The 25,482-nt window shown below is 39.6% G+C and overlaps 1 protein-coding gene across 3 annotated transcripts in view; it reads right to left on the bottom strand.

The window, feature by feature from the left end:
* The window catches only part of adcy9 (adenylate cyclase 9), a 39,233-nt gene extending 16,167 nt beyond the window's left edge, over nucleotides 1-23,066 (bottom strand). For 2 of the 3 annotated variants that reach the window (XM_028042490.1, XM_028042492.1), the window contains exon 1: nucleotides 19,733-23,066. In XM_028042490.1, coding sequence (XP_027898291.1) covers nucleotides 19,733-21,545 — 1,813 coding nt within the window. In that variant the 5' untranslated portion in view covers nucleotides 21,546-23,066. The remainder of the gene's footprint in view (nucleotides 1-19,732) is intronic. The other variant, XM_028042491.1, reaches the window with a different exon arrangement.
* Nucleotides 23,067-25,482: the final 2,416 nt, after the last annotated feature.

Here is a 25,482-nt window from a genome sequence, read left to right as displayed (position 1 = left end):
AATATATATTACTGCATACAGAACAGGAATGCAAACATGTATAAATAGTGGATATGTATTGTTGTCTAAGCACCTTTTGGTGATATTGATGCTGCTGCGCAGATTGACAAAGTGATACCCATAAAGTGATGATATACTGCGCAGCTCAAATTCACATGAGTAAATCCGACCGAAAAACTAACGGCACCAGATGAATTAGATGTACTGGATGGAGACTAAGCCAAATCTGTTTTAAAGAAATTAATGGGCCATTCAGTCTCTATTCACAAATACTTTAAGAGCTTATTTAGCACACCAAACGGTAAGTATAAATTCTGGCCTTATCAAGTATTTGCATACTTTCCTCCCAAATTTCTGGAAAATGCAAAGGTTTGTACAGATCATTTGGCATAAACTTGAAAGATTAAAGCTACATTTGCAATTACCCTAAAGTAATTAACCCTTCAGAGTAACATCAGCATTAATTGTTGGGCATCTTTTTTTATGTCTGGTTGTGAAAAGGTTAAAAAGTGCAACTGACACTGAAAAATGTCTGCAAAAAACCCAAAAGACCAATGGAATGCTTTTTATAAGGTCAAAACAATGCAGTCACTAGTGATGCCTATAGAGACAAAGTACCAAGATGGAGATCATTTGACCTTTTGGAGGAAAAGATAGCATGGAAAGTTCCCTTCCAAACAAACTGCCAGTCCCAAAACCGTATTAAGAAGAAAAGAAGAAATCCTTGTTGATGTAAGGTACTGTTCAGTCACAACCATCTACAAAAAACACCAACAGAGATTACCTGACCTCTCTTTTTCACCAGACTTAAATATCATCAAAGAAGGCAGGAAGGTTCTGAATTGGGACAAGAGAGAAATTATTCATTACTAAAAGTACACACTTATTTAAAAAAAGAAAAGAAAAAAATGGTCATGGAGTGAGGAGAGAAACAAAGTGGGACAAACTAAGAAAAAAACCAAAGTAGTTCAGAATTTGACAAGCTGGAGGCAAAGTAGATCAGATGTGGTTCTGCTTAAAGCTTTGAGTAAGAAATAAAGAAAACATACAATGCCTTTTAAAAATATTCACACCCCTGGAACGCTCTTAGATTTGTCTCATAAACTTCAAAATATGAAGGCAGAATATAATTGCTAATAGGTTGTAAAATGATACATAGTTTTAAATTATCATTCATATATAAAAATGTGAATAGTGACACACAAAATTATTTGTGGAAATGTTTGCTAACTACGCATCATTTTCCTTTCATTTATTAGTCATGGCCAGCTTTGTTGGCCCATAGAATTAAATAAAATATTAATAAAATATAGACTATTGTGTTTGTAGTATAACACAATGTGAAATTTTTTTATGATGTATTCAAGGTAAATGTACAAAAATAGAAACCGTGTTGCTCAGTTGGTTTCTCTTGTCACACTGAAGCAGATCATCGTGGATCATCTTAAAAGACAGGAATCCATAACCCTGTTAACTTCAAATGTCAAAGCCCAATACGAGTGAGACAAATCAGGGGCAAAAAGCCTTTCAAAAGCTACACAATGAACAATTTGTGTGTGTGAGGAGCTGCATGAGCTTTTAAACAGATTACTGTGTTAGTGCCCCTGATTCTTTCCTGTCAAGGAGAATCTCATCTGCAGTCTTAACATGAGGTAGCCGAAATAGCTGCATGGGGGCTCATGGATTGAAAGTCCTGAAACAAAACTACATCTTCATCTCACTTCAGAATACATATGAGCTCAAAAAGCCTCACAGGGAAAAAGGTCAGGAAGCCCCAACTCTTGTTGATAATTTCTTTTCAGCTCTGCGTGGATGTTCTGCTTTATGTCAGTCTCTCTGCCAAAACTTTCGAAGGTTTGTGAGGCGGATCCATACATGCGTTTGACCCTCTCACTCTCAGTTGTCCTTGGGCTAATTGAAGAACACCATTACTGGCAGGCTCCGAGCATTACAGGATGTGAAGTGTCCTGTCGTGTGCCATCAGCAGACTGGGAACAGTAAATAACCTTTCCCCGTGAGAGCCCAGTAACATTATCTCCATCTCTTGAGCCCTTTTGTTCCGAACAGATAAGTGCAAAATGAGAAAAGCCTTTTGTAAACAAATCTATTACTACCTTACACGGCCACAACCTCCTGGAACAAATGTCCCAGAGCCCTCTCTGTGCGATGCAAAGAAAGAATCAAACAAACACAATAAAAGATGGACGCACACACAGATGCATAGCAAAGTGGTCATTTTAGACACTTAAACTTACCCATCCACCGGTCTGAGCAATGAGAAGGGCAATTAAATGGCAGCCCTGCATGATGGCCCACTTTTAAATGCCCTTTATGTAAAATTGAAAGCCGAAGTGATGGAAAATGTGACGCACACTAGGCTGCCACTAATCTCCCATTTTTAAAATGGGATGATGAGGCTCACTGCCCTGGGCGTTGTTCCATCAGAGGGCAGCACTGGAAATCCAGAAAGAAGAAGTTCTCAGCTTTGCCTGAATCTAGTTTTCTATTGCTCACTTGCAAGTTGAATAAACAGGAAGTGGTCGGAGTTTTGAATTTAGAGTGCAGTACTACAGAAGGCCAATGATGCTGAAGTTGGTACATTACTGTAGATTTATAATAAATGCAAAACTAAAAAGCTCTATTTCTTTTCGTCCCCAAACAAATCTTGGCTACATTTGATCACCCCTAGATACAATCCAAACGACGAGTTTCAGGAGCGTATAACCTGGGCACTGTTCATGCAAGGACTCCAAGCACCTGCTAACGTTCTCCCTCTTTTTCTGGGATCACTTTTATTGTCATCAGATTATAGATTTATGTCAAAACAAACTTTTAATCACTTTTATTGTCATCAGATTATAGATTTATGTCAAAACAAAGTTTTAATCCCATCATTAAGACACTTTTAAAAAAGTCTGTTTTCATGGCATCTGAATATTACTGCCCTTGCCTCTTTAAATGAAAGCTGCCAACAGATGCATCTGAGAAGAGACAGATAAAACTAATTTGAATAAGGCTTACTGTTAAATTAGACATAAAAAAAATCTTTAAAATTATAAATTGTACATTAAATAATGATTAATAAATACTTTAAAAGCAACCCTGTCTTATTTAATGTAACAATTTCATGCTTGAAATGGCTAAGAAACAATTTTATTCATGAAATAGTTATGGTTAAAAACGTAAACAATGTAAACATGTTAACATATTCTGACTATTTACTTTTCAAGAACTCATTTTATCCATAAAATAATTAATCAATCAATCAAATTTTATTTGTATAGCACATTTCAGCAGCAAGGCATTTCAAAGTGCTTTACATCATTACAAACACAGAAACACAATGCAACATAGAATCAAAAACAAAGCATTAAGTCAAGTTCCATCAATAAATTTGTAAGTGATTACATTTCAAATACAATTCTAAACAGGTGGGTTTTTAGTTGAGATTTAAAAGAAGTCAGTGTTTCAGCTGTTTTACAGTTTTCTGGAAGTTTGTTCCAAATTTGTGGTGCATAGATGCTGAAAGCTGCTTCTCCTCGTTTGGTTCTGGTTCTGGGGATGCAGAGCAGACCAGAACCGGAAGACCTGAGAGGTCTTGAAGGTTGATACAATAAGAGCATATCTTTAATGTATTGTGGTGCTGAGCTGTTCAGTGATTTATAAACTAACAACAGTATTTTAAAGTCTATTCTTTGAGCTACAGGGAGCCAGTGGAGGGACTTTAAAACTGGTGTTATGTGCTCTATCTTCCTGGTTTTAGTGAGAACGCGAGCAGCAGCATTCTGGATCAGCTGCAGCTGTTTGATTGATTTGTTGGACAGACCTGTGAAGACGCTGTTGCAATAATCAATACGACTGAAGATGAACACATGGATGAGTTTCTCTAGATCTGGCTGGGACATTAGTCCTTTAATCCTGGAAATGTTCCAGTTATCCTGGAAATAACTGCTACAAGGATGGTAGGCCAATTGTATTTGAATGAAGAAATATGCACTCTGAGGACACTAGATGCCATTTAGACCACTGCATTTTACAAGTGGAGCATTACAGCTTTTGCTATAATGCTCCACTTGATAGATATAGTAAAAGCTCTATTAGAATCTGGCTTTGGGTTCATTTCAAATATAGTGCAATTGCAATGTAAAGGAAAGAAAAGAAAGGGAGAAAGGTGGGGTAAGGTTTAGAGGAAAAGAAGAAGAGAGAAACAGGAGAATACAGGATGACACTGTAGAGATCTGCTTCTACACCTACAAAAAGAGAGAGGAAAACACTAGTGAATCAAGAAAGAATAGCAACAAATGTATGCATACAAAAACAGCTACAACATCCCTGTAAAGTCCCTGGTACTAGTTGATACAAGAATGCATGCAAATGTGAAACTCACTGGACATTTATTAGACATACGTATTTTTTTCTTTCCAACTATATTTGCAGCCTGAGCTTCACAGAAAGAAAATATATATACACTATCACCATCCCAGAGTGGCTTATTAAAAAAAAAAGGAGAACAGAGGGCAGCAAAGAGAAAAAGAAGGTTTGGCAGATTTGCTTGCTTCAGCACACAGCCACATGAACACAAACACATTGTGGGTCTGATCATAATGACAGGTTTGCCTTTCAGGGCCAGGTATCGGAGCAGCAGGGCAGCAGAGCAGGTGGCGCACAGAAACTTGCACTGCTATGCCGAGCAGATCTCTGTGCCATTTGGCGCGTCAGCAAGAACCCTTCCTCCTTCTCATATCACACTTTCTCTGTCCAAGGATATACTGTACGCCTTGTTCCCGTTGATGGGGAGAGAGAAGGAGGGGACGAAGAAGAAGAAAGAAAAGAGTGGAAATTTGTCCAACATTACAAGCTGTTTAAGAGAAACTATTACTGTGGAATGGTGTACAGGGACATAAATAGAAAATATGCTCAAGAAAGATTTGAGGGCCAGTTTCATTAGAGGCAGAAATAAGAGTCATCATGCAGTTGTGGATTGACAAAGGAATATATAAAGCATGTCAGAAAAGATTATTGCTACACACAGCAGGCATTCATAAGTTATAACAGTGAAACCATCAAGAGCCAAGTATGGGTGAGATTTGTGGTTGGGGGAGGTGTTCGGGGAAGATGACCTTCCTCTTTGGAGTCGAACAATTCTGCTGATCCTGTTTCTGATGGGGCTTTTTAAAGGACATCCAGTGATGTGAGCAGAATTATTTACAATGTTAAAGTGAGGGGAAAATAGCGTTTTCTATCAGAAACGCTCAGTTCCCATGCTCAGCAACATACTGTAGAAAATGTTTCCGGAATTAACTGGAATTTTTTTCCTCACTTGAGGAAAATTCAGGGGACGGTGGAATTATATCCACAAATTTGTGTTCTCCACAGATTTGTAGAGAATACAATGAACTGAAGTTTTATCGACATAATCTTTCACCTGCGCTGTGAATCTCTACAGCTTCTCCATACGAGGGGTCTTCTCAGCTACTTCTTTCTTGCCCAGCCTTTTAGTTCAAGTGGAAGGTCATGATTAAGAAATAGGCGACTTCCATAGGCAGCTGGTTAAATACTTTATTTAAGAGTACTTAAATAATGGGGTAGAATATAAATGCACAACACTTTTCCAATTTAAGAAATTAAAAAAAAATAAAATTAGGAAAAAGTTTTAATAATGACTCGTTTCTTCCAATTTACCTGTTGCTGGCTCTCTCCATAGGTCCCAGTGACATACATTAAAGTGTCTGTTTGTAACATAATGAAATATGAAACAGCTCAATAGATATGAACGTATCTATAGGGCACTGTACATCTTTTAGCTGCATTTACCCACTGATAGGTACAAGAATCCAATAAATATGAACTCTATTTGTCTGCGGAAGCCCCCTTTTATTCTTTGGTTTTACAATTCAGATCTGGGGGTAATTAAAAAATGTGTTATAAATAATAGAGAGACATCTAGCAAGATAAAGTTGGGAGTCACCTCAGTAGATACTTGACAGAGTTACTCCATGTACTACAGGCACACTGAGCCAGGAGTCACAACTAACACCACACCTAAAGTGTCTGTCAAACAAAGGCACAGGTAATTCAACACAATTTCTTCTCAAACACCCTTGATAACCTGCAGTGACACCTGGGATAATTTACGCAACCCTCTGCGTTGATTAGAGACAGGAGGTGTTACACACCACCTGGCCTTTCTCAGCCTGACCTTTTCCAGTGTAGCACAAAAACACTGTCCTAATCTGAGAATAGTGCCCTACTTTCTCACACAAGCACACAGCCCTCACACAACACACCATCCTGAGATTTCCCTTCCTTCCTTCCTTCCTTTTCCCGTTGCAATCAACAGAAACATATCAATATCCTTCCCCTCTTTATGTCTGTATTCTGAACAGAGGTGAACGCGAGGTTAAACGTTCATATTTGGGCCGTGCATTTTTCCTGGCTCCAGGCCGGCTCCAACACAGAGCACTCAAAAAAAAGGAAACATCAACAACAACAAAAAAAAACTCTCGACATCTCTCCAGCGCGTTTAACTCTCACTTGGCTGCTCCTGTCTCCGACACTCTGCGTTCTTTTTGTATTCTGTGCCTGTTATCCCTCCTTCCTCGACAGTCTGTGGCTGTCATGCTCTGTTGGCTGAACAATAAATGCAGTTGAAATCCCTCCAAAATCTTTGACATCCTCACTTTCTGTTGCTCAGTGGCCTGCATTCACTCTTCGTTTTGTCAGCTTTGCTCAGTCTCAGTGCCCTCCACTTTCTCTTCTTCTCCCTCTTGCTTCGCATCCATCTGCAGTGTGACTATCGCCTGTGTTCCTTTGTGTCCAAGCCCATATCCGTTTGCTTCAGCAGCACATCAGCACAGAGTTCTTATCTCCATAGAATTGCTACAGCTGACATCATCTGAAAAGCCTTTCCTCATTTTCCTTCTCGTCGCCTTTTTTTTTTTTGCATTCTTTCCTCGCCTGTGTACTGAATGTTAAAATTCTCCTACATTGCTTTGCTCCCTCTCATAGCAGTGACCATATGGCCAGATTGGTCATTCAGCACATCTGTGCAGCAGAAACGTCCACACTGCAGAGATCATTGATGCTTTTGAAGGAAAACATTTTTTTTTGTTTTGCTTCTAGCTGATTTTTAGTAATTAAGATGATTTATTTCTAATTTTGCCTTCAAATAATGTACACATTTGACCAAAATTATTTCTCCTGCTAGCAGATCTATGTTTATATTAATCTTTTAATTTGCCCAACATCACTCTTCTGACTGGAAAGAATCAGAAGAGTATGATGCTAACATGTGTAAGAGATTTCCCCCCAAAAATAAATGGTAGGGTGTGCTGTGGTGGCGACCCACGTTTGGAGGCCTTGAGTCCTCGACGTGGCCGTCGTGGGTTCAATTCCCGGACCGGCCGATATTTGCCGCATGTCTTCCCCCCTCTGCTTCCCCTGTCCTGTCAGCCTACTGTCATATAAGGGACACTAGAGCCCACAAAAGACCCCCTGGAGGGGAGAAAAAAATAGGCAAACGGCATGTTCAAAAATATCAATATGCAAAGTAAACTGTGGGAAAACAGTATCCTTATTACAATCACTAAAATAATAAATAAAGAACTCAGTGAGAAGCTACATAAAGGGCCATAAAAATGTCTAAGTACTATACTTAATAAAAATAACATTATAAGCTCAGGTGTTGTATTTAGGAAAAAAATAATTAAGCATTGTTGACCTCTCCCCCCTCCCTCTCACACACACACACAGAGAGAGCTTCACATTTACTTGAAATGGTTGAAATATCTCAGCCTGAGATCATATCGATGTGCGGCTATGAGCAGCGCTACCCTATTGATTTAACAGTGACCAGAGATGTGAGAGTGGGAAAATGATCAAAGTGCACAGCAAAGCAAGACAAAGCTCCTTTCAACCTCTGATTCACCACCTGCCCCTGGTTTTTTGCTCTAATAATAACACATTCTGAGTGATGGCATCTCTTCAATGGGGGGCTGATGAGGAAAATGTGCTGGATCCTCTGCAATAAATGAGGATCATAATTATCTCAGCGTCTAGTCTGAACAAGGGATAAGTTATGTATACCGTCTTTATATCGTGCTGCCTCGCACTCCTAAAGAAGAAGAGTCGACGGGTTCAAAGTGACTCATGGATTAGTAAGAAGGGCAGAAACAATCTGATACCAGGCCTGCCCAGAAACATTCCTGTAATGTTGCATTGTTGATGATGGTGCAGTTTGAAAACAGCAAAGGCAGCACTTTGACACAGTTACTCAATGAGCGAGACAAAAGCAGAGAGAGAAAAGTAGACAGAATAAAGAAAGAGGAGATGGACAACTATAGAGTGATAAAAGGACAGGGAGTCACCTCTGCAGGGAATATATCACGTACTTAGCACTCTGACAGGCCAAGTCAGTAGTGGCTTTTAGGACTGCCAGCATGTGAGATTCCTGAAGGTATGAAGCCTGGATGGAGGAGCAGCTGACAGCTAGTGAGACACAGAAGGGACGTGCAGATGGAGAAGAAACAAGGACATCATCTGTATAACCACAGTCTGATCTCAGTCAAATTAAACTGAGTAGTTTTAGGTTCTTCTGTCACACATTAAGTTATGGCACCATCCAATGTACAGGTACTGAGACAGACAGCCAGAGAATAAAATGAAATGGAACCCCCTCCTCTTTTCAGAATCATTTTTAGAGTTCTTTTGACCATTTTAAAGAAACACAATGAGGCACTAATCTACGTCTTCTCTTCTCTCTACAGACACGCATAGAAGCACAAAGCCAAGGAATAGAAAAAAAACTACAATATCATTTTTACTCTCAAACATTTACATTTTTACTGATTCAAGCTCAGTACTGACTGTTAGTAATTCCTCTTTATGCTTCATCTCACTGCAAGTCATGCAATAAATTGGTGTGGGTTGTGAAAAAACAACACATTAAACGCTGATTAAGTACCGGACAGCCAGGGCTGGTTATAACACAGTTCCTTGTAGGGATTAGCAGCTACTACTACAGCATTAAAGGCAAACTCTCTTCTGAAAATCTTCAATTTGGGGTTTCTTTTTAACAGAAAATTGAAAAACAAGACAAAGAGATGCCAACACAAGTTACTGTAATTCTTACTATCCTTAAAAAGACGAAGATGCCGTGAGGAGGAAGAGTCTCCTGTAGCTTTCTGTATTACAGTGACTCTGAAGAGACCTCTGACTAAAGACAGTCTTATGAAGTCGATGCTCAGGGTTGTCTTTAATGGTGTTCCTTTTTACAAGAATCCTTCTTTTGCAGCATAATCTCAGCGGTTCCATAGTCGTCCTCAAAACAGACCCCGCTTGCTGCTACAACAGATGGTGGCAGAAGACGCTGTACTCTCCGCAACAGATTAATAGAAGATACGCAGCTTCTTGCTGCAAACACTGAAGGATCTTAGCTTCCTCAAGATGTATGCTCTAATGTACATAGTGAACAGGAATGGTAAGAGTACATTCCCCTGTGGTTCTTCTGTGTAGCCGACTACCGGGTTGGACACAAAACCTTTTATTCTTTTATTTATTCTGTTTGTCAGGTAGTCATTGCTTCAGGTGATTGTTGATGCATCTACCTGTCTTCTGACAGTAAATCAGGTTAATTCTGCTTTTTTGCGATTTTTCACACATTGATATTATGTAACCAGGCCCCATTGTTAAATACTCCACATCTTACGTTTCACTAAGTGAGTAAAATGCCATGAGGGAGTTTGATTAATGGTGACTGAACTGCAAATTTATCTCCATCGTCTTCTAATGTTCTTCCTTTAAAACAGCAACTAAAGACTTAACTGTGAACAAATAAGATTGAATATGTAGGTTGTGCATTTAGAACTTTAAAAGGATATGCAGCAACAAAAATTAACTTGACCTCCTTAGAGTTGCATATCCATCCTCCACAGAGGTTCCCCTTCTGACAGGCTGAAAGCTCCACTGACCTACATATAAAATCATCTATGGAGCAAATCATAGCTCCAGCAATCCAGTTTTTATTCTTTTCGTGTGCCATACATGAATGAATAATGCACCATCAAAGCTGACAAGCTGCTAAAAGGATATACAAAAGCTTCTCTGAGGAAGATATAAAAAATTCAGAAGGCAGTTAGGACGTGCGAAGTAAATACAACTGTAAATGTCAATGTGATATTTTATAAAATGTTAAGAAGATAAAGACCTATTCGGAGAAAAAAGGCTTGTGGTACTTTAGTGCCAGTTCTGCCTGCCACAAAATCAGAGTTTGCTTTGAATGGGTTGCAAGAATATGGTTTGGTGTTGCTCAAATCCACCAGCTCTGAAGAGTGACCTGCTGGTCAAATACTGGAAAGAAACTAAAAAGTAAAATTTTTCTACATATTCTTAGATGCACTTTTCTAATAGCTAGTAAAAAGAATATATCTAATAGAAGTTAAGGACAACTATTCAAGTTAGGAGGGATTTCATTTGAAATTTAATATAAATATTTTTACACTTAAATCATCTTTGAATAATGACTTCCTTTCAGTTTGTCTTAAAAGCAAACTGTCTTTGGTTTAAATGCAAGGACCTGGTATTCAATTTAAATGCCCTGATGTGAAAGGTTTTAATTAATTGAGAAATCTTTAATATTATTCCAAGTTGGACCGAGTTGATATAATTGCATGTTCATATTCTATTTGTCAACACAAACCAAGTAAAATGTGCACTTCTGTATAGCTTCTGTTTAAAGTTAAAAAAAAAAAAAAAAACTGAAATATGAAAGTCAGACTAAAGAAAATCACAAATAAGTATGGACCAATAAGAACCTGATTAGTACATTTCTGATATACACATGCCACAACAAAACGGAACAAAAAGAGTACAAGACCACAAAAAACTCACAAACTGTCTACGAAACTTACAATATTTTACTAGACTTGTGGAAAACGTTACCACATCTCTTATAAACCACAGACAGTGAGTTAAGAAAATAATGCAACTACAGGGAAAAAGGACCAGAAGCAAGTGGTCAAACAGAAGGTGAAGATAATTGCTCAAACATTTTTAGAAGTAACACAGGAAGGGTGTGTGAGTCTAGCATGTCAGAGTGCTTCCTCATTCTGAGACTTGAGAGTTTAAAATGGCGTAATTCAATTTCGCATAGTAAACCCTCAATAATGAAGCAGTTAGCAGTAGTTTATTTATAGCGTAAGCAAAAATGCACAGTCAATCATTAAGGAAAGTAATTTCCAAATTGTGTCATCAATCCATGCAGCTCAAGTGCAGCAGCAGCGGGCTTCAGCAGGCACCGGCAGCCCTTCATCTTCACTCATTCATAATTCACACCGCTATTTATCACATGCTCGCACCTCGCTGAGCACAGGGACGAGTCCCTACAGCCACAGACAGGGTGTGACTGCTTGTGAAGCCGTCTGCATAAAGACAACTGGAAGGGCAAGTGCAGAATTAGTGGTCTAACACAGAGAGATGTGGTGGATCGAGCGAGAGGTTACAGTGTGTCCCCTCAACAATGAGCTCCATCTGTCAATGTCACTAAAGGCAAAGTGTGACTGTTGAGGACTGCTGGCATTTTCTGCACCCTTGATCACAAAAGGGGGAAAAAAAGCTTAGATGACACAAGTGACTCATGAAAGCAATTCATCACCAGAGCTTCCACAACAAAACAAATGCTGAACCAGAGGAGAGTTAAATGACAAACCACAAAAAACGCATTGAGAAAGCAAGAGAAAAACACTCTCCTTACACTTTTTTTCCCCCAAGGCTTTTGATGCTTTCAGAGGCATTTCTGCTCCATTTGAAGATATACATGCTTGGCTGTTTGTTTTAAGATTCAAGAAAAAAGAACAGGCTTCACTTTGCAACAATCTGGAAGTCTGAGATTTAGTCAAACTAAGTCAATTTGGCTTGTTTCTCTCCATTGTAGCACCAGTCCTCCTGTCAAAAAAGAGCCAACTGACCCTCACTTCATTCAATGGCTGGTTGCCATAGCAGTTAGCCTTCGTATGCCCAGGGTGCACAGATTGAGTGTGTTACAGGTGTGATCCAGAAAAAGCCTTGCATAGGAGAAGTCTTAAGAGGCAACAGTCCATCAGTCCATATTTAACTGCATTCAACCACTGTTCAGCATGGCCTTGTCTCACCTCTTCATTCACTGAATTTGTCAGTCAGGAAGCAAAACAACAAACTCGTCTCTGAACTCAAACTACATACATTACAATATAGCATTGGATTGGGCAGTTTCCATCATTTTAGTACTGTTGAGCTTTCCTTAATTCATATCAGATTCCAATGGGTTTTGTTTTATTAGTGAATGTAATTTTTATTGCATCGTGTAAAAATGAAGGATAATCACTCGTTTCTAAATCAACCTTCTTCCATATTTCCCTAAAGTAAATGTGAAAAAAAATACATCAATCCATTAAATATTCAGTTCTTTGTCAAAAAATGTAGACATATCAATATCTAATATTTTCAAAGGAATAATATCACAAACTTTCCAGTGTGAGGGGTTTGGTGCATGTACAGCTAGTTTAAAGTCACCCCACAGTATCTCAATGACATCCAGATCTGTTCTTACTCATCATTCCTTAATTCTCAGCCAGTCCAAAAATGGAATCTATGATATATTTTGCCTCACTATGACGTTTAGCTTTATATATATACATACAGATTTACATGTTCCTCAAACCCTAAGATATACAGTAGAAATCATGGTGGTTTCTATGATGTTGAGCTAACCATGATATATCCACCTCCATGTTTCACAGCTACTTTGAGGTTTTACTCCAGGAATGCTGCGTTCTGTTTATGCTAAACACGTCCTCAGCTCTTGTTTCCATATAACATCATTTTAGATTCATTTGTCCAAAGAACATTATTCCAGAAGTCCTGGTGTTAGTCTATGTTCTGTCCGATATAATTTAGTCTGGTCTTGTTTAGTTTTCTTTCTTTTTTTTTTTGTAAGAAAGCAGTGACGGTCCAAAACCTATTGAAAGCAATGACTGCATTTTAATGGCCTGTCTGCATCATCTCACCAGTTCAACAGTGACTAATGGAGCAGCTAAGATACAGATCTGAGCGCACATTTCTCTCTTATGTCATCAGGGCAGATGCTACAGCTCATAAATGGATGCCATCAATATTTATGAGGCAGAAAAAATGACTTGATTTATCACTTAGGACCAGATTTACCAAATCAAACATTGTTATGAGATGTAAGGTGTACAAACCGTTTTTAAAAACGTAATTTTTATTAACCATCTCTCAGTGGAACAATATTAGTTTAACAGAAACTCCATTGATATAATACAGAAAATAGAGCACATATCTTTTACTGCTCAATACATTTCCTTTGTTGTGCACATGTCTGAAGCAGCGAACAGTACACCTGTGAAGAACTTTGAACATGTCCAGGTTTAATATCCCAACTGAGCAGATAATCCTAATGATTTCAGGTATGACACATCAGCTCTTCTACACATCCCAGCCCTTCAGTAACCTTCCCACAATGCCATGGTGTTTGTGAAGAATGACAATGGTTCATGATGCCCTGCACCCTAGTTCAGATAAATGATACCGAATTGCTGCCAGCTACAGTTCCATGCTTTGCTGAAGTGAAATGCGCAGTACAGTGCAACACTGTACAGTGCAGTGCGGCGAGATAACATTGCTTTCTGGGTAAAGCTGTAATCTACCATGCAGAACCAAGATGCTGTAGCTGGGGATTGGTTGGATATATCACAGTTCAGAGTCTGGCTGGATCTTTCACTCCCCTGACAGATCTGTGGAGTCGCATCGTGCTCCGAGACTCAAGGGAACGCCAACTATGAGTGAATCTACTTAACACTCATTCATTTTACAAAACGCCATCACAACTGCAGCCACACCATCCCCACACTGTCTCAGTATCTACTTCTCCAACCTCCACTTAATGCAGTTCATCAATGCTGCTTACCTGTCTACAGCAGAGATGTGTATGTGTGGGGGGTGGGGGGTGTGCGTGTGTGTGTGTGTGTGTGTGTATACAGAGTTGGTTTTAGGAGAGTAGATATAAATGATGCAAAAGGTTTGATTGCCACTGTAGAGAAAGGATGGCTGACTATGTATTGGGGTGAAAAAGCCAAACAGCTTAAATTTAGTCAAGGGCAGCAATATGTAGGCAGAGCACGGGCCCAAACACTCTGGCAAATGGTGTCTTGGGAGAAGCGTGATACAGAGGTTTAAATGTATATGGCCTCATTTTACCCCGGATCTAACTGCCAAGAACATTCACACACTGCTCCTTAGCTCAGACATCCATTGGACTGAAAATCTGCCTCCATCAGAATCATTCAGGGGTTAATCTAATCATCATTTATTGGCCACTGCTTCTTTAAATACAGCTGGAATTATAATAATGTCACCATTGACTTAGAGCAGGCGTGTCCAAAGTCGGTCCTCAAGGGCCGGCATCCTGCATGTTTTTGTTCTCTCCCTGGTTGTAGTAACAACCTTCTCAGCTTGTCAATGTTCTCCTAAGGCCTCTAATGAGCCATCATTGGATCCAGGTGCGTTAAACCAGGGAGAGAACTAAAACACACAGGATGGCGGCCCTCCAGGACCGACTTTGGACACCCCTGACTTAGAGAGTCTTTCAAAAGACTTTTACACTAAAGCATTTTAGTGCTACATGCAGAGCTGCGTAAACAGTTTTGCTACTTAGAGGTTAAATAGAACCTGACAACATGGAAGCTATAATATCTCAAAAAGCAACACATATTGCCACAATCTAAATTTCAGAACAAATGTGAAATGAAGTATAGAATTTGACATCATCAGTTTCAGAAAGGTTATAATGCTATTTCTGAGGCTCTGGGACTCAAACAAAGCATATTTTCGATACGTTTTATTGTCAAAGTTTGTTATATCACCAAACCTCTGACCATCAGATGTGTTTCTTTTGAATTAGTTTTGTTAAAACCAAGCACAGAATATGGACAAAGTTGATAGGTGTCAAAAAAATGTAAAAACATAAAAATGATCAACTTTAACAATCGAAAAACAAATCTTTGTGTATTTTTCTGAATAAAGTGCAAAAATAAATAAATAAATCAGCATTTGAGAGCTAATCAAAACATCTTCTAAGTACAATTGAGAAACTATATTGCAAAAATAAAATAAATTTCAAGAGGGAATCTGAAAATAATTAATCAATCTTACCACACTATTATCAGTCCAACACCGACTTAGTATCAATATTTTTGAATCAATCTGCCCACCTCTAGTTTATAGAACATCACTTGAAAATCAGCTAAAATATATGAACTATCTTACTAAGCACAGAAAACACATTGGTGGATTTTCCTGTTTCAATACAAAATGACACTGAAATGCTTCTAAACTGATCTGCTCAAAATTTTCTTTAACAAAGCTGAAGTAAAATTGAATGCATTCAAACAAACTGTTAATGTAGCTCAGTTCCTTTAACCAAACAGCATGTACAATACAAACCATTAGCCTGAGAGAAAAGGGAATTGCTACATAGAGAATAAAGTGCTTGGCTAAAGCTTAACTGGCCTCATTTGCTGTAATCAAGGTCAAATGCTACAGCTGTTACAGAGCTTCAGGCATATATTGTACAATTTCCAAAGTGACAGTGCAGCCTGATGGGAGAGCATTCACATGGTAGATGTGTGAAAGTGTCTGCATATGAATCTCCCAGTTTCTTTAATAATAACGAAGGACAAGAGTTGCATCATTTAATGCAACATTTGCAAGTAATATCATGATTTATTAAGGTTTGCACAGAAGCTTTACATGGTAGAAATCTCACCGCATTATACAAAAACTGTCTTCTACGTCATATCGCACGCTCTGCCAAGGCTTCTTTTCTTTTATATCCTACATGAAACACTTTCTCCTTCTCTACCCCATTGTTGCATCATCGCAAATAACCACAGTCATGACAGTCTAATTATAGGCAATCAATATCATTTCCAGTGATAAAAATGTTTTGCTGGGCAGGCATTCGCTGTGTTCGAGGGTCAGAACAACACCGGGTTAGTGTGGGGAGATATGTCGAGGCAGAATTACTAACATTAATCACTTTAGCCACAGAGATTATCTAGTCTTCCTTAATTAGAAATACCCCTCAGGCCAAAAAAAGAAGATTGTGGTGTGGGAGGAGGTGATACAGCTGTCCAGTAAGCTTTACTGGGCTGAAGGGAAAGACTGCACTCTCTGAAACAACTGGTTACTGAATATCCTGCCTGATAATTATGCAAATGAGCTGTCACAAGTCCCAATGAGTCAAAGCTTTTTGAAGATCATCAAAGTGAGGAAGACTTCATGTGGTTTAATTAATTCCTCCCAACTTCAAGCATCAGTCTGGAAGGTTCACAGCATACATACCAAACAGCATAACTCCCAATAAGCATAAAAAATATGTCGAAGCCCCTTCAAACCAACAGCTAAGTATGCACAGATACTACAGCCCACCCTCAACTAATTTTGCATCTCAACCAAAGAGCTTTGACAGTTTTCAACCAGACACGGTTCTCTGCAGGGTGAAACCAAGCAGGAAGTTTTCTTTTTTAAGACAGCAGCAGCTGCCATGTGTGGAAAAGGTTGTGGCATGACTTGACAACTGGAAAAAGCTCAGACTATAAAAGTCCACAGAGAGAGAGAGAGAGAAAAAAAAACCTTACTTGTCTGAAGCAAGTTGCGGTGGACTTGAATAACTTGATACCTGAGGGATAATTTCAAAATGTCTATTACAAATACGAATTTGTAAAGTTCTCATGGAGTAAAAGGGTTAAAAAGAAAGGAAAATTTTTATATCCCGACACACAATCAGCGGGAAAAAAAAAACTGCCGGAAGCAACACTTCCTTGAAAGAAGAGAACAGTGTTGACTCTTATCTGGAGCAGAATACAGTTAATCTGACATTTCCTCCAGTGGGATAACATTAACCAGGAACCATTACTCTGCATTTAGCACAAAAGGGAAAACAGATGGGTAGTTTCCAAAGGAAATTGAAGTAAATATAGCCAACTTCTCCTGTTAAGAAAAACACAATGCAGCACAATTCTGACAAAAAAAAAAATCTAAACTTATTATAGTTGTTGGATTCAGAAGTTACAGAAATACCCTGTTTATTATGATTCTTAAAAATTCTTTTACCTAATTTATGTACAGTATATATTTAGTTTGCAGCCTTACGCAATTATTTTCAGAATAAATAAACTTTGAGACCGGCAACGGGAAACGTAAGCCTGTATATTTCATATTACCTGTTTTAAATAGATTTAGTATTACCTAGAATAATTTTTAAAGGCATTAGATGTCACCATCAGAATGCTTTGCTGCACTAGTGACTGATAAAAACACTATTTTGTAGAGCTAGATGTGGGTCTTAAGGATCAAAATGAATTCACAGGAAGAACTATGAATCTTTGTACACAGTCCTGAAATCAATTAACAACTGTTGATCAATATTAAATGTTTTTAAACTGCAGGAGTAGCCAGGGCAGAAACACCAGAACAGTAAGAACAGAAAAACTCTGAACAGAAAGGCCTGCATAAACACCCCTGTAAATTAGGGACGTTACAAATCTAAAAAGGCAATGTCTGAATCACATTTGAGATTTAATTAAAAACTACAATTAAAAATAATCTATATGATTAAAAACTTAATAGCCATAAACTCCAGCAAAGACACAATGAATATCATTACTATTACATGGTTTAGTGTTGAACCTAACATTTACAGTTGGCAGCTAAGCCAACATGATAGCATGATTCATCTCCTTTTCGATTATGTTTTGTTGATGATTGAGCTCCTGCCTTGCAATATTATTTAAAAGTTCCAACTCATGTTTACAAAATGTACAGGAAAAGTTGTCCCCTGCTTCATAAAATAAATGCTTTTCATCTCAGGAACACAGTGAGCAGAACAAGTCGCAAGATATTTACCATGAATGGACCAATATAGTTTTCTCAGTCTTGCAAAAAAAAAAAAAAAAAAAACTGCCTTTTTTTTTTAACTTGGTGCACAAAAAAACTGACTGTATGCCAAAAATGTGTATTTGATAGAGATTAGTTTGGGACTCCATTTTCAATCACTCATCATTAGATCCTAGGCTGAAACTTGGGATCAGATCAGGACATCCGTCAATAGAAACAATGTTGTACAATACGGCACCATGTGCGCCATAGCTAAAACCACATTTCAATCAGTTCCTGAACCACATGTCTCTGATCGGAGCCCAGAGAGCAACAGGACACAGCTGTAGCCTTTAACTTACCACATGTGGTTAACGTTTTCACAATGTGCAGACACAAAACTGTTCCTTTAGTCCGTAGTAACTGGAGCCAGTACATAACACACTAACTCAAAAACAAGGACATCAGAAATACATAAAGAATCGGCTGCACAGAGATCCATATCTTTGACAAAACAATTTTGGAGGTAGAGGTAAGCTACAAGGACCACAGCCAGATGGGACTCTGCAAAGTTACACGAATGATTTACACAGACTGAGCCAGACAGCACAAAGATTTTTACAGCCCTGGCGAACAACCACCTCCTGACAGCCAGTTTTCTCATTGGCAAAGAAAACCTACAGGGAATGAATAAATCTTCAGAGGGACGCTAAATAAATGATGAAGGCAAAAAAAAAAAAAAAGAAGTCAAGAATAAAAGGAGGAGACAGATGACGAGGAAGGGGTGAATACACTACAGGTAACACATTAATCCTTGAGAGGAAAAAAAGGAGCTAGAACAAGGATTGAAGTGACTAATGTGAGAGTTGGGGAGGAAACACATTCATAAATCACTTCTGCTCTCTAGTAAACAATATCCAATTCACTCAGTCGTGTTCCTTTCCTAGGAACTGAAAGGATTTTAAGGGAAATTTATTCCATCTACAACGAGTCAAATGGTTATTTAGATAAATTGATAATTTATGTAGCCCAAATTATTAATGTGCACACATGAATTGCTAATGTGCGTGAATTGCAGGTTAGTTTTAATACCTAAGGAAAATCCAGGTACCACAGCGAAACAAAAATGATTACGGCCCCTAATTTAAAAAGAGCAAATGAAGACCATCTGAAACACCTTTCGTCAGACGCCGTCTCTTCCCTCGCGATTAGCGATAATGGATCAGCAAGCTTTAAAGGATGAAAGGAGCCATTAAGCCCCCATTTGGCAACACTAAGGTGATTTGCATAGATGTATAAAATAAAACCCCTGCAGTGAAGCAGCTCGAAGGTGGAATAATAACAAAGGTAGATGGATAAGAATGAGACTGCAGGAAAATCTCTATTGGGATAGGGGTATAGCTTCAAAGCAATCCTTCAGGGTCAGGAAAAGGTTAAAAGAACGGGACGCTCTGAGGACGTTTGTACAGGAACGTAATTGAGCAAGAGGACAAAGAGTGAGCTGAGAGGGTTGGGGAAAAGATGGCGTCTGAATGTGATACAATCTCATAGTCTAAACATCACAGAAAGGGCAGATAAACTTAAAGCTTTGATGGAAGATCAGTGCAGGGTACAAAGCATGTTTTTAACCCTGCATCAACCTTGAAAAGTACCAATATGCCCCACAGTTGCTTTAGCAGAGGAAACATTCATATATTTGCAGTGATAGAATTTGCAAACAATTAACAGCAATAATTGAGCTTGTTTGTTTACTGTATTGTAAAAATCTGCGACAGCCAGTAAAAAACAATAAATAAATACTAACCTTTGAGTTGATCAGCCACCACACTCTGTCCGATCCTCTCATTGACCTGTCCATCTTCATGCTGGTATCGGTCATCCAGGAAGTCAAAAGTGGCTTGCGAAAGGTGGACTTTTCCAGCAACACCCAACTGCTCCATCAGATTGGCCAGATTGACATCGTTTGACCAAACATCAAACTTGAAGCGTTTCATCCCCAGGATACCGCACAGTACGGTACCAGTGTGGACGCCCACCCTCATGTTCACCATCTCCCTCTTCTCCTGACAGAACTGCTCAATGGCCTGAATCATCCCCAGGCCCATTTCTACACAGCAATAGGCATGGTCTGGTCTAGGTTCTGGACAGCCAGCTACGCAATAGTAACAGTCTCCCAGAGTGCTGATCTTCTCACAGCCGGTGAGCTCACAAAGTCTGTCAAAACGTCCAAACAAGTCATTTAAAAGTCCAACAAGGGCATGAGCAGATTTGTTGGCAGACATTTTGGTAAAGCCAACAATATCTGCAAAGAGGATGCTGACGGGGTCCATTCGTTTCATGTTGAAGGGTCTGAAGATTATCTGGCCTCGGGGAATTGAGGTTTTCTTGCGTTTGTTGTTCTTTGGGCTGGAAATGGCTGCAGCTGCACCACTGGTGGAGTACCGTTTGCCACAATTATCGCCAATCTCTTCGTCACCTTGCTTCATCAGCTGATCTGCCACAATTCTTGGCATCACTGAGTGGATCATCCTCTCTTTCAGGGCTTTTTCCACCTCCAGATCTTTTCCATGCATAATAGCCTGTCCAACTTTAAGAAAGGTGCTGCGCGAGCGTACTTCAGACATAACGAACAAATGGATGCCAATTGCATGAGCGCAGAGATGAAGCAGGGCTTTGGCTGGACCCAACCAACTGAACATCTCCAGCTCTGATGAAAAAGCCCAGCTCCAGTTCCCTACTGCCTGAGTTGGGAGTAGACAGCCCAGGGTCTCAAATAAGACAGAGTACAACAACCCAAGCATGAGAGATGCATAAAGTCGAACATGTAGAACACTGTACAGCAATAGCAGAACCTCAATACAGAGAGAGAAAGTGCCCACAGGAGAAAGGCAGGGGAACTTATTAGAACCCCTAACAAGATTGTCGTTGGATGTGTTGTATATGGGTCCCATGCCACTGAATTCTTCCTGATCTAAATCAGGTGACATGTCATCTGGGTTCCTGAATCCTAATGTCTGAATCTGAGGGGCCAGGGTCAAAATGAAGGTTACAAGTATAAGCAGCAGAGATGCTTGGTTGTAGCAGCGGGAATAAAGCCTGGTAAAAGTCATTAGGAAGAGGAGAAGGCAGAAGATGAGGAAGGAAGCTGTAGGGAGGAGAAAAACAACTATGTCGCAGCAGGAAGGATGGGCTGCAAAATACAACCCCCAGAGGAAACTGGCAGCCACCAGATAAAAGAGCACATAGCGGAAGCGCCGCCGGGTCTGAGGGAAACATCGCTCTCTACAGGCCTCCTCCAGGATAGACGAGTCAAACTTTGGGTCCCAGAAGTGACCTGCTGACCTCTCGAATAGCTGGGGCATCCCTTTATGAGCACGAAAACTCTTCACCACTGGCCTCCTCACCCCAGACTCCCCAGAGCTGCAGCTAGAAGAGATGCTGTACTTGCAGTGCTTGGTGGCCCCGATGAAGCCTCCCCCGATGGAGCCCAGCGGCCCTCCTCCGTGCCTGTGCTTGACACTGCTGCCAATTCGCACCGAGACGCCTCCGTCTCCGCTCGAGTCACAGCTCACTTCTGTGTTGTGTGGCAGCAGTTTCTGATGCTGGGGAGATGCCATGTTGTCTATTGCTCTATTCAAAATGAAAACAACTATTAGAAGGCACAGTTAATCATGACAAATATCTAGGCAGAGAGGTAAGGCAAAGCATGTGGACACAGTAGAAGAAGATGAGTTCAGTGCTCTGGTTGCAGCAATACCAGCAGACTATTGAACGTTTTTGAGTAGTTCATTATTGCCCCTCTTGACGTCAATCGCTGCATTCCTCTACATTCCCGTCTGTTTAGATGCACTTGAGACTGCAAGGTTCATTCGCTGCCTGCTCTGTTCCACTCCAAGCGGCCCAGAGATTGCTCCTGTCATTGGAAAAATATTACATAAAACTGTAAATCTATCCCAAAAGTAAATTTTAGGAGCAGGAAGTGGGTCAGAAAACTATGAAAGCATAATTGAGAGTTTTTTTTGAAGAGCTTTCTGTAGACAACACACTGAGTACCTCAAATAATCAGTCCACATTCAGTCTTTAGCCCCCTCTTCCTCAAGTTGTCTATGTAAAGCAATACTTCCTGTAAAATAGCATATTTTGTTTACAGGACGGGGCAAAAGTTCAAGCAAAGTAACTCGTCCGCTGAGTTACGGGTTCTCATATTCCTAGTTGTGATCAAAAAGACGGCCGACTTTTCCCACACCTTAGGCGACGTGAGCGCAGAAATACACACCAAAAGCTTCTGAATGCATGCCACATGCTTCTTGCTGCAGGGCCTAATCCCAAATGTTCTTACACACGGAGCCCCGTGTTTTCCTGCCTTCCCACTCCGGTGTCTCCGCCGCTTCTCCGTGTCCAAACTCACAGGGGATTCTGCGCGAGCTGCTCTTGCAGAGGTCCAGGCGCGTGTGGAGGAAACGACCAATTTGGATTATTTTGCAAAAGCGTGTCTGCGGGTGACTCCTGCCCAAACACGCTGCTTAAAGACATTCACGGAGCACTTTTTTTTTCTTTGTTTGTATAATCCCACCTCATGTCACCAGTCCGCCGTGACAGAAAGAAAAATCTCTATATGTAGTCCAAATATACGGAGCGCAGGGAGAAAATGAAACTGTAGCCTTGAGCGGAGTGCAGGACTATTTCCTTTTGTCTGAAGTTTCCCTGTAAAAGCTGGGTCACCCTTTGCGAACGCAAGAAGACAGAAAGCCCACAGAGACTCAGTGGAGCTAATTAAAAAGGTCCCCACCTCCGCTCCCCTTCCACACCTCAGCACCACAGGTTAAAAAGCAGAGCCCCGCCTCGATCCAACCACTTTAATTGAATCAGACAGGAGATGGTGTTTTCACACAGCTCTAAATGATTCCACTTTACCCCGAGACTAAAACGATATCAGAGCCTTTCTTTGAATCCCTCTGTAGAGTCCACATTGCGACGAGAATATCTTCTCTCGGGGTTATCTGGCCATGTTTGACACGATGGAGCAGCTGAAACGAGTGTGTGGTGGGAACAGAGAGGCAGCAGCCGCCACCATCTTCAGAGCGCTGACAGCCGCGACCACGGAGAGACGGGGTGTGTGTGTGTGTGTGAGAGAGAGAAAGAGAGAGAGAGAGAGAGAGAGAAAGAGAGAGAGACAAGCACGGAGAAATTTACCTCAGGATGGAACAACAACCACTTCCGCTTTTCCCTTTAGCAATAAAACGGTCATCTGTGCATATAATTTCCCAACTTTCTCTCGACAACCTTTGAATCCTCAAAGGATTGTACAGCGATCCTTTCTACTGAAGAACATTAAAAATGCTGTTTTTGGCGGCTGGCTTTTGCATTTTATGTGAATGACCAAGAATCAAATTAGTGCGGTTATGCATGGTGCAAATTTATTTACAAATTTAAAAAAAACTGGCATACGTTTTCGTTAAACCCCCCTGAACCCTTTGTTGCAATAACAAGATGCGCATCTTTGTCTTTATCTTTGTTTGTCTCGCAAAACTTTGCAATTTTTAGACATTGGTTGCCTGGCAGATGACTGAGTGCCATGCAGCAGCTTGCTCCTCACAGTCAGCTCTGAGAGAAGCACTATTTTTTTTCTATTTATAGCCATGTAAAGCAACTTCAGTCTATCTTTTCAATCTAACAGCAATTAATTTTTATGAAGTGCTATTCCTTTATTTCAGTCTTTGTTTTATTTTTCAAGCTGTTATTAATCGGCAGAAATTAGTGACAGCTGTTACTACTGTAACTGCCTTAACATCAATTCCCTTCCCTGAACTAACAAAGAAGTTATTTAATAACTTTGCAACGCCCTCATAATGTACATTATTTAGGTTTATTTTGAAACAGTCTGACATCCGGTTTCTTTATCCCCCATTAGCTTGACGTTGCTGTTTGCTGTGTTTGGTGTCCACACGCAGAGGAGCTGAGTGATAGGAGGGAGGGGCAGACTAAATGCATGTACCTGAGGGAAAAACAAAAGCATCAGGATGATTTCAATGACAAAGCCTCACAATAAAGATGCATCTGCAGTTGCATGACAGGAAAGGGAAACTGTGTTATTTTCCCTTATTATATTAATTATCTAGGTATAGATAATCTAGGTATAATAAATATAACTAAATGGAATTTAACAGACCTGATAGTCAAAATTGACTGGAAAACAGAGGCATACCAAATAAATTACAAGAAAGCTATCTAAATAAGTGCTTTCTTGTAAAGCACTTACAAGTACTTGTGCTTTACACTTACACTTACAAGTGTAAATCACTTACAAGTGCTTTACAAGGTGGGACAAAAACAAGACTATTTGACTGTGTTTTCTTCATTCAGATGTTTAAATGCTTATCAGAAAGAGTGTATCTTTACTGCTTTCACAGTCTAGTTTATTTACTGGGCTTTAGTTTGAAAATGAACAGAAGTGTGTCACTTACAAAGTGTTTTGTCACACATTTCAATCAGAGTGTTATTAATGTTGTTGTCATTTGGGCACTGTGAAAGGACTTCTTATTAACACACAGCAAATGTTCACTGAAACTAGGCTGCATAAAATATAAAAATAAGCTCTAATCATTTGAAAACAACCAGTACTTAAGGATAAATTAGGAATTTTTTCATCGATGTATATCAGAAGTGCAACTTTATGCTTGTGTAATTTTAATAATTCAGATTTGGACCTTATCTTCATTCATGTTCGAGAATTGAGCCTTTCTTGCTTAAACATCTAAAACATTTGTTCACATTTGCAAGCATCCCTCTGAGTTAATACTGTAGAAACATTTCTTTGTGCAATACAAAGCTGAAGATCTCCTAGCTTTGCACATATAAACACTGGGGTTTGCATCAGTTTTTCAGACTTTCTGCATCATCTCAGTTGGATTTAGATCTGGACTGGTTTTGATGTAAACCAGCAGTGTCCAACTTTCTTAATATGCAGAGGACATTATTACGGGTTGATATTAGATGTTAATCCTAATAAATATTATTCCAGAATGAACTCCACCTGACTTCTCATCAACTACAACCAACTTACCTTTTGTCACAGAAGAAAAGCAGTCCCACAGCATTATGTTGCCATCACAAGATTCTGTAGGACTTCTGTAGGAACTGCATGCTGATGTGGTATTTCAGCCATATTCGATTTGACTGTGTTGATATCCAAGAGTTGCAGAAAACTGGACTGGTCTGGATCAAATGCATTAAACCCACATTGTAACACAGTGCAGTATACTTATCCAGCCTCAAAACTCATTATACTCCCAAGTGAGCCACAATAAAAAATGTTTTATAAAGAATATTAAAACAGTTACATTAGGCATGTTTTTTTTTTAAAGCCAGCTCTTGTCAAGTAATGGATGTTTTTATATGCTTAATCATGTGAAACCTAAGTGTTTGATGTTCTATTTGCAATAGTTGTCCTGATATTTTTGGGGGTTCTTTTACAGTGGGATGCTTATGAGTATGGCAGTTCAGAATGCTGTGGCATGAACTCATGCTGAACCACTTTCCTCTCCAATTTATGAT

The sequence above is a fragment of the Xiphophorus couchianus genome, chromosome 16 (assembly GCF_001444195.1).
Source record: "Xiphophorus couchianus chromosome 16, X_couchianus-1.0, whole genome shotgun sequence".
In the NCBI taxonomy this organism is placed as follows: Eukaryota; Metazoa; Chordata; class Actinopteri; order Cyprinodontiformes; family Poeciliidae; genus Xiphophorus; species Xiphophorus couchianus.
Note: the sequence above shows the minus strand (reverse complement) of the source record. Positions and strands in the feature narration are given on the sequence as shown.